This window comes from Natrix helvetica, assembly GCF_964273705.1.
Source record: "Natrix helvetica genome assembly, chromosome: 4".
NCBI classification, from domain to species: Eukaryota; Metazoa; Chordata; class Lepidosauria; order Squamata; family Natricidae; genus Natrix; species Natrix helvetica.
The window spans coordinates 76,275,595-76,286,014 of NC_138550.1; the positions used below are offsets into that span (position 1 = coordinate 76,275,595).

The 10,420-nt window shown below is 38.2% G+C and overlaps 1 protein-coding gene across 1 annotated transcript; it reads left to right on the forward strand.

Annotated features, from left to right (window-relative positions):
- The first annotated feature begins 3,215 nt into the window (after nucleotides 1–3,215).
- On the forward strand, nucleotides 3,216–9,618 carry MED10 (mediator complex subunit 10). The gene is made up of 4 exons (XM_081953113.1): nucleotides 3,216–3,491; nucleotides 4,932–5,015; nucleotides 7,102–7,204; nucleotides 8,719–9,618. The coding sequence occupies exons 1-4, from the start codon at nucleotides 3,370–3,372 to the stop codon at nucleotides 8,812–8,814; spliced, it is 405 nt and encodes a 134-aa protein (XP_081809239.1). The 5' UTR covers nucleotides 3,216–3,369; the 3' UTR covers nucleotides 8,815–9,618.
- Nucleotides 9,619–10,420: the final 802 nt, after the last annotated feature.

Consider the following 10,420-nt stretch of genomic DNA (forward strand, 5'->3'; position numbering starts at 1 on the left):
CCTGATGTCTGGGGGGAGGTCATTCCAAAGGGTGGGGCCCACTACAGAGAAGGCCCTACTCCTGGGCGCTGCCCTCTGGCACTCTCTGGAGGACGGTACCCGGAGTAGTCCCTCTCTGTGTGAGTGGACGGGTCGCAGGGATGTATGGGGCATGTAAAGCTGAGTTGCTTTTTTTTGTTTTTCTCCACCTCTCTCTAAATTGAAAAGGAAGCCAGAAATGTTCAGTCACCTGAGAAAGATGAGAATGAGACAATTATAGAGCAACAAATATTTTGAAAAAGTTCACATCTTAAAAGGATGTAGCCTAATCACGTTGTATGGAATTTTTCTATATTTTCCATATGGTATTGCAGATGGTAAAAGACTGCATCTTGCTAATGAGTGTGCTCTTCTATCTGTATGATATTTAGTTGGCTTGAGCAAGCAATTTATTTTATACAAATCATAAGTGCTTGTTAGTCAGTTTGATGTTCCATATAATGAACTCTTTCTTTAATGTTTGTTTTACAATGTTCAGGCCTTAAAACCAAGAATCATTATGAAAAGGCATATAAACATAATTTTTCTTCTAATTAACAAACTCATGTGTTAAAAGTCCAGGTCTAGAAGAAGAGCCCAAATGTAGAAGGGACTAGATTTAACGTTAATCAACTACTATACATGGCATCCTAAATCCTCAACTCAGTTTTCAATAGTCCAGCCTCAACTTTTAAAACAGTCTTTGGTATGTATTTAGGGGTTTGGAAAATGGATCTCAGTGTTAGGATTGAACTATTCTAGGACGGAAATTGTCTTTAAGTAGTTCTCCCATATTTGTTTTCGTTGATATTTTCCTCAAACAGTGACAAAGGCATTTGCAGGGGGAGTTTGCAGACCCACTCCATTCAAGCACTGATAATGTTATCTAGCTGGGTAATGAAAAGTCAACAAGAAAACAGCCAAGCTCAGAGTATCAGTTTTTAATATCTAAGTTATAACATTGTGTGTAGTACAACAGGGATAGAGTTTGCATTGCAACAGTGTTATTTATTTATTCATTTATTTTTTATCCTGATTTTACTGTTATTTTAGTAAAATTGGCATCAGACTCCTTGGAGACCTGTGAATATAGGAAGTGGGATTTACTAGACTGATATTCTTCAGAGTTTGGAAGATAGAATACACATTGCTTTTTGCAATTGGAAAAAGTGTGTATGAAGATAATGAATAGTAAAATCATGTTCATGAATTTAGATGCCATGAGATGCAGAACTACATTGTACTGCACTAAGTCATTGGAAACACGTAGAATGGAATAAGAGAGTTGAAAGGGACCTTGGAGGTCTTCTAGTCCAACCTCGCTTAGGCAGGAAACCCTACACCACTTCAGACAAATTGTTATCCAACATCTTCTTAAAAACTTCCAGTATTGGAACATTTACAACTCCTGGTTCCACTGATTAATTATTCTGTCAGAAAATTTCTCCTTAGTTCTAAGTTGCTTCTCTCCTTGATTAGTTTCCATTCATTGCTTCTTGTCCTGCCTTCAGGTGCTTTGGAGAATAGCTTGACTCCCTCTTGTTTGGGGCAGCCTCTGAGATATTGGAATATTGCTATCATGTCTCCCCTAGTCCTTCTTTTCATTAAACTAGACATACTTGATCAACAGTTGAGAATATATGTAGGTTCTTGATGTTCCCTGAACATGGTTTTCTTTTAGACCAAACCTCCTTTGTTCAAATCCTTCATGATCCTGTAAACAAAGAACTTTACACCTAGATAAACATTAAATATAGCAAATGGCTACTGTATTAAAATCTTTGCCCTATGGGTTTAAGTTTACACAACATGGTAAGCTACCGTAAAACCAAAGAAATCACTTTATGACGTAATGCAATGAGGCCTTTCAGTCAGAGCTTCATATTTGTAGCAGCTTAACATATCTTGATGTAATTAAACTGAATGTAAATAAAAAGTGTAGATGGGGAAATTTCTTTTGAGCAGTAAATGGCAGCAGAGGTATAAAATTTAAATTCTTTCTTACCAACTAGTGGCCAATTTCTACAGATTTTATGTAAACCTGATATGGCAGCACTATATGTAAATTCTATCTGTAGGACTATAGAATACACACTTAATGCATTTGAAATTTAAAACAATAAGTCCTATAAGAAACAAAAGTTTATTATAAAAAATAGTATAGGTCAACTCCATAATCCCTTCTATTAGTGGTCGCCAACCATGGACCACTGGTGGTCCGTGAGAAAATTTTGGTGGTCCGCAGAAAAATTATTTGCATTTTTATATTGCACTAAATACTATTTATCTTTTTAAAAAGTGGTCCGCAGGATTTAAAATTATGAATTTAGTGGTCCCTGAGGTCTGAAAGGTTGGTGACCCCTGCCTTATATCATAGGCTAAGACTAATATACTTTTGTACTAGCTTACCAAGAGGCAGTGGGATTTACCCTGAGAAGAATAGGGTTGCCTTGTAGTCATGTTTTTAAAATAAAAAGTCATGTGCATATATCAGATTCTGCATCATGAAATAAACGAAGGGAATCCTAATGTGACAGGCAACAATCCTGGTGTGAAATGCAAGATGAACCCCCCCCCCCTCTTCGGTTGGCTCCAACCCTGTAGTGTTTTAAGAGGGCCCTTCCCTCCCGTAATGGCAGATCTGTAATTGCATGAATTGGGTGCTTACCCCCACACCCCACCCCGGCTCAGTCTTTTTTTAAAAACAACTTCCCCGTGTTTTGAATCCTCGTTAGCCGCGCAGTCACGTCGGACGAATATGCGGCCGTGTGAAATTTAACCAACCAAACTCTAATAAAACAAAATCGCCCTCTCCTCTAATGGTTGACGTATAGCCCTCTGGCAACCACCAATTTAGGATTAGATCGCGTGCAGCCGGTAAAATGAACTCCGGGTTCAGTTTACGCCAGTATAAAAGGGAGCAATTTGATGCTATGAGACTAATGACTAAATCTGCGAGAGCCGCACGTTCGCTTAAAAAGATAAGAAAAAGGGGTTCGTTTATGCCTTTAAACAACAACAACAACAACAAAAAACCAGGCCGCCCGACCGAAAACACAGGAAAAGCTCCAGGGCTCAGAACGCAGAACTAAACAGGAGCGGGAACTACGCGTGCGCACGAGGGCAAGCGTAGGTAGTCTTCCTTGTATGGGCGGAGTCTACAACATCTGCTCTCGAATCCTATTATGTTCCATTCAAAGAGAGGGAGGGGGGGGAGAGACAGGCCTTCCTTGAGCCGGAAGAGGAAACGGTATTTTAAGCGTTCATGGCCGCGCTCTTAGCAACGCGGAGAGCGGTGTAGCGAAAGAGGTTTTCGCGGAGGGGCTTAGGCTTGCTCTCTGGTTCCGAGGGATGGCGGAGAAGTTCGACTCCCTGGAGGAGCACTTGGAAAAGTTCGTGGAAAACATCCGACAGTTGGGCATCATTGTCAGCGACTTCCAGCCTAGCAGCCAAGCGGGACTCAGCCAGAAATTGTGAGCTTCCTCCCTCCCTCCTTCCTTCCCACTCGGGATTCCCAAACCTTTTCTCCAAAGTTTCACTTGTCACTGAATAGCAAATATTATTATTTTAAATATTTTGAAGAGTTTTATTTGTAGGTGGAATTTGAACATTAGGCTCTTTGGCTAATATGGTACTGTCCTTTCAAGATTGATGTCCCTAGCCTATTTGAAGTCTCATCAACTTAGATGAAGTTCATAAAAATCAAGTTTTGTAACACCCCCCCCCCCAAATGAATTGTTAATAGTTGTGTAACTTACATTCATTAGATGGCCTGAAACAGTTTCTTTAATTTTTTTTTTAGAAAAAACAGCAAATTTATACAAGGCAACTTTAAAGACAGTTGTTTGCAATTTAAGAGCTTGAGTATTAGGCTGTTGTTTTCTTCCTAATGTTCAATGTTAATTGGAACCTACTAAGTTAACTGGAATATAACATACATTGGGAATTGTTTTCATCCAAGTTTCTTCCACAATGTGCCATTGTGGTTAAATTGTTGGATGGAGCTCCTGGGAGTTCCAGGTTCTAATCCATCCTCAGCCATTGGGTGATTTGGCCAGACACTCATTCCCTGTGAGCCCATCTACATAACAGACTTTTATTATGAGGAAAAAAGGAAGATTAGTTATGGGTACTGTCTTGAGCACCTAGAGGAAAGTCAAGATATCTCACAAACGAAGTATTGTTTGTGTTATGGATGTCTTTTGTGACAGCTATAGGATATACAGGTAGTTCTTGATTTATGATCACCATTGAGCCCAACATTTGTGTTGCTAAACAAGACATTTGTTAAGTGAGTTTGCCCCATTTTATGACCTTTCTTTCCATATTTGTTAAGTGAACTACTGCAGTTGGTAAGTTAGTAATATGGACACTGCGACTGGCATAAATATGAACCAGTTGCCAAGTATTTGAATTTTGATCTTGTGACCGTGATGATACTGCAACGTGTGAAAAACTGTCATAAGCCACTTTTTCAGTGCCATTGTAACTTTGGTCACTAAATAAACAGTGGTAAGCTGAAGACTACCTGTATAGCTATTATCTATATAACAGATATGTAGTGTAAGGTCTTTTTTATAAATTTCTTTCATTGTCTTCAAAAGCCACATAAGCTATTAACACATGGAAGAATTGGAGGTTGAAATTGTCATTCTTATTTTGTTGGCAATTCCTTGTGTCAAGCTTCAGGGAAAGAATATTAAAGGAGATTTGCCAATTTGCTTTCTTTCTCTTTTGTTCTGAGAGCTTCTGTTTCCTTTATTTTTATTGCAAACATTTCATATTGTATAGCTAGATTGGTTATTGACAAGCCTCATAATGTTTTTTACAAAACCCTCTGCTGGCACAGAGAATGTATAAATTGATAATTCGACTTTACTGTGCTATAAATTAATAAAATGCTTTCTGTCTAGGAATTTTATGGTTACAGGCTTGCAAGATATTGACAAGTGCCGACAACAGCTTCATGATATCAGTGTGCCTTTGGAAGTCTTTGAGTAAGTGTTTAACTTCTTACCCCAGCTGTCAGTATGTGGCCCTAGAGATATTGATACTGTTTACACAAGAGCAGTCACATATCTGTTCAGTAAGTCTAATAAATTGGACTGAGGGCATAGAATATATGTTTAAACACTAGAAATTCATTTTTAAATATCCTTTGGAGTGCACAATGCTAAATATTGTTGATTTTTGAGAAGCATCTTATATCCTTTTGCTCTTGGGAAATACATTTGCAGAGGCTGTAGTTGTACCTGCAATGTGAAGGTAATGAAATCTCCCTACAGATTCAGATTGGGAGGACATTTTCATTTTTCTGGGAGTATGCTGAGGTAGTTTAAAAAGTTCTAGATGTATTAAGTTTATCTCATGTTAAATACAGTGGTATCTATTTTGATTTATTTTCCAAGAATCAATGGGAAATTGCATGTGGCTTGGCACTGAATTTCACTGGTATCACCAGTTTTGCTTACAAAATGGGCCGCGAGAATAATAAATTGCTCAGTTCTCATATACAATACTACTGAATGCTCTTCATATCTTTTCCTAGATCTTTTCTGTATAGACCGAATAGATTGCTGGGAAATCAGTGTCATTAAAGGTAGCCCTTGGTGAACAATCATTTGTCCAACAACTTATTCAAAAATACAATGGTGCTGAACAAAAAGACTTATGATTTATCCCCAAAGTTATGCCATTGTAGTGCCCCTGCAGGTACGTGATTGCAGTCTGGGCTCTTGGCAACCTGTTTCCACTTACAACAGGTTGCCAAGCACCTCATGATCCTATGATCACCATTTGTAATCTTCCCTGCTGACTTCTCCGGAAAATCAGTGGGGAAGCCAGCAGGGAAGGTAGCAAGGATAGAGCTCACTCTCATTCCTAGGGGCTGTCTGAAAAAGATCTATCAGGACCCATTTTGAGATGGACCTTTTTCAGCCAGCCTCTTTGAGAACTGAAATCAAATTGATTTTATGGCAAAGTTCCTCTGCCAAGCAGCTCTTCACTCTCAAAGATGCCGGCTTAAAAACTCCATAGTGAAAGCCAAATGGGATTTTAGCTTGGGGTTCTGGCACCATAGGATGTTTGGAACCAGACTGACCCCAAACACTCCATTCTGCAAGTGCCCTGTACTAAAACCCACTAAGCTTTTGCCATGGACTCTTTCAGCCAGCCTCTTTGAGGGCAGAAGGGCCACATATCAGATTGATTTTGCACCCCACAGGGCAAAATAAATCTGGCCATGTGTAGATATTCTCTACACAGAAGGGAGGGGAACTGCAACACTGGGCTGAGGAAAGGAAGCTGGGATCATGAAGATGCAAGTTTTTCTGCTAGCCCAGTGCTAAAAATTTCCTTTTGCCCATGGAATCATGTGGTTGAGTGAGGAGAAGGCCCAAGCCTTTGGGGAGGGCGGGGGGAAAGAGGAAGTCCACACTCCAGTGAACTAACTAGCCAATGCCTCATAGCTCATGGCAAATGTTTGCATGCCAGTTGATACTGGGCCTCCTCCACTTCATGAGGGGAAACTGGTATTGCAGTTGTTGAGTATGGCAGTCATAAGGGTGCCTTGGTTAACAACCGCAATGACTTATGATCCAAATTTGGGGCTCATATATTGAATATCTGTAAATGTTTCTTAAATTCTGTGCTATTGTGATTGTGAAGTTAAATATGTTAAATGATAATCTAGTGTGAATTTCAGAAAATTATATTGGTAGAATACATAGCATATGTTAGTGGTGGCTTCCGGAATCTGGTACACTGCGACAGGGCTGGGTGTCCATTATGTGCATGTGCGCTGCGCATGTGTGAGCACCCACTGCCCGCAACGCTCCAGCTGCTCGGCGGAGCGTTGCACAGGCACCGTACGCTGTGTGCGCAAATGGCCCGGTTGGGAGAAATACAGCTAAGGAATGCAGGCGGGTGGGCCCTCTGAAGCACTGTACCAGAACGGTGCCTGCTGCTCCCAGCAGGCACTGGTACGCCCATATCATGGCATACCTCCTGAAACCCACCACTGGCATATGTGCATGGTTAATATATGTGAACCACATTAAAATCTCGTATCATTTATTTTCTCAGATACATAGATCAAGGTCGTAATCCCCAATTATATACTAAAGAATGCTTGGAAAGAGCTCTAGCCAAAAATGAACAAGTGAAAGGTAAAATTGATACTATGAAGGTAAGTTGTCTCTTGTATATAAAAAACCCTGTATTCCTTAAGTGTACATGGTCTGCATGTGCATTCAAAAGCTTCAAGCCAATAACTGCAGAATTAGTTTTTGCTATTAACTTATTTAGTTATTTACTTTATGTACAAAGTTAAAAACAAAAACAAGACAGAAAAATAATTAAAAGCTTTTAGTAATTTAGTAATCTTTTATTGATTAGCCTTTTAAGCCATATCTGAATGCAAAATGTAAAATACAGAACAATAATAAGCATATATTTAAAAAGAGTACAATGAGTAAAAGAAAACGCAAATCATATTTCTCTGGCACACCTAAATTTATTCCATTTTAACCATCGTCTTATTTTGTATTTCTAGTATGGCCTAATGGCTAATCATTTAAAAAATCTGCAGGTGACTGCATGCAATTTCCCCAGCAGTAGAACCATTTTGCAAGCTCCATCCCCATGTTACAGGATCCCCAGGCGAAATGGCAGAACCCTGTCTTCAGGTCTTTCCAGAAGGCCAGCAAGATCAGAGTCAATCTGACTTCAGGGCTCTCTTGAAATGAAATGTGTTGCTTTTGGGGTTTTTTTTTGGAATCTGACTGGTTGTTGCAGGCAGAAGCTGCAAGCAAACATGCTTATTGATTCCATTTTTGAAAATATGTTCATATATTTTAAAAATTGCTTGGGACCATGGGGCTTTCTACAGTTTTTTGAGTTCTCATAGTTTTCTCTGATGGAACGCTTAAGTTTTTTAAAATATTAAAACATAAAAGATTTAAGATAGTTAAGATATATACTGTGGATATCAAAAGTCTACTCACTCCTATTAACTGCCAGGTTTTTGAGATGTAACCCCCCCCCCCCCCAAGATATATCACTTCAATTTTTTCACTTTTTAAATTAACATATAAGCTGTAAAATTCTTTCAAAAAAAAGCTGAAAGTTTTTTTTTTAAAAAAAACTAGAGTAATGTGGCTGCATAAGTGCACACACACTTAAATTAATACTTTGTTGAAGCACCTTTTGATTTTATGATTTTATGTAAGCAAAATATACCACAGTGAGCAAATCCTCTGTACATGGCTTCATTCTTATCTGCGGTAATGGGACTGATTTAGCTGAGTCATCTCTCTGAGTGTTTTGTATAGTCAGTACATTAGAGCTGAATGCATAAGACAGTGAGATGGTGCTCTGTGTTTATTCTTATTTGGCATTCAATCTTTTGGGTTATGAGCCTATCAGCATGCCACATCTTGCATTGGGAATCTTTGCCCTCTCTTCCTTGTAAAGGTGTTCCAAATCTATCAGATTGTGAGGGTATCTCTTATGAAAATACTCTTCAGGTCACCCCACAGATTTTTAATTGGATTCAGATGTGGGCTCTCTCAGTCCATTCCAAAACTTTGATGTTCTGGTGGAGCCACTCTCTTGTTGATTGGAAGTATGCTTTGGGTTGTTGTCATGTTGAAAGGTGAAATTCCAGTTTCTTTGCATGACTTTTTATTCTTTTTCACTTAGAAATTCAAAAGCCTATTGATTCAGGAACTGACTAAAGTGTTCCCAGAGGACATGGCTAAGTACAAAGCTATTCGGAGTGAAGATCCTTCTCCATAATTACATTTTCCCTTGTCCTGCACTCTCTTCCAGACTGATATATTTATATGATAATAATTGACAGCTTGAGAAGTGAAGATATGTTCATCTGAAATACTGATTAAATATTGTATCTCTTGGCCTGGTTGGAATTCTTTTGTGCTACATATGCAGTCATTAAGGAGGTTCAAAAAGAATCCAGAACTTCAAAACATCTCTCTAAAGTGATACGAAGCCTGTTTCTGAACTGAAACCTATCTCCTTTGCATCTTGTAAATACTACACAAAGCATGATGGGTTTAGGATTGCGATTGTGTATTGTAGCTACTACGAAATGGGGTAGCAGTATAAATGTGTCATTATTTCTTCTGAATTCTAAATTATTATTTTGAATTAGTTTCTAGGGTGAAGTCTTTTTGCTATATTTTGATCTACAAGAACAATACTTGTTCATTTTGTGTTGTCATAAAAAACTGGAATGTTTCTAATATTATATATGGAAATATACTTGGAGGTACTGTCAAAGCAACTTTTAATTTCTTCTGTTTTTCATAGTTAATGAAAAATTGAACTTCTAAATATATTATAGTCTTAATATATTAAATTGTTTTACATCTTTTATATGGTCTTCTGCTTTTCTGTTTATATCTCTCCGATAGCAACCATGAGAATTGATTACATAAATTGTAAACAAAGGATTTACATTTTGTATCTTACAAAAATATAGCTATAAGCTTATTCATACAGGCATGTTAATCATTTATGGCACTCAGTTCTGATTTGCATGGAAATGAGTTGTTATGAATAAACAGTAGAAACAACTTGCATATCTTATCTTGAGTATTTTTCATTGGAATAAATTGATGTTTAACTATTTAGTGGAAAACATTTTCTGAATCATATCCAAAATGTATAAGAAAGTTCATGTACATATGTGCACATGTGGTACATTATATATTGCCTCCCAGCAATTTACCTCCTTGCAGCAAGCGGGGAAAATGGAGCTTGTGGAGGCGGCAATAGGCTATGACAATCCCTGAAGTCTGAAACAGCTGATGATTGGGAGGCCCATGCTGAAATTGAAAGTAAAACTTGCTGTTTGCTGCACCAGGCCAATTGCTGAGAGGCAGAGGCAGATTATTATTTTTTTGTGCTAATCAGGCTGTTTGCTGCAAGGAGGTCAATAACAATAAATGCCTATAGAATGTTCAAATTATTAGACTTATTTTTTAAAGACTGATTTATTATTGTTCTAGACAACAAAATGAAGAAGCTTTTTAAAATAAATGCTTGATCTGAGGAGGCCCAGTGCTATTGTATCTTCTTTTAAATAGCAGAGAATAACTATACTTCCAGAAAGCCACATCAATTTTAACAGCATCTGTACAAGTATAGTTTGAAATGTAACACCACAAACAGTGTATATTGTCTGTACTGTTTGCTGTTAGTTGCAAGGAGGCAAATTGCTGGGAGGCAGAGGCAGATTTTTCTCCTTGTTTTCCTCCCTGAAAGCTAGGTCAGTCTTATACTTCGGAGCGTCTTATACTCTGAAAAATACGGTATATGATTGTGGGACACTGCAAATCTCATAAATACGAGTCAGTTGCCAAACGTCTGAATTTTAATC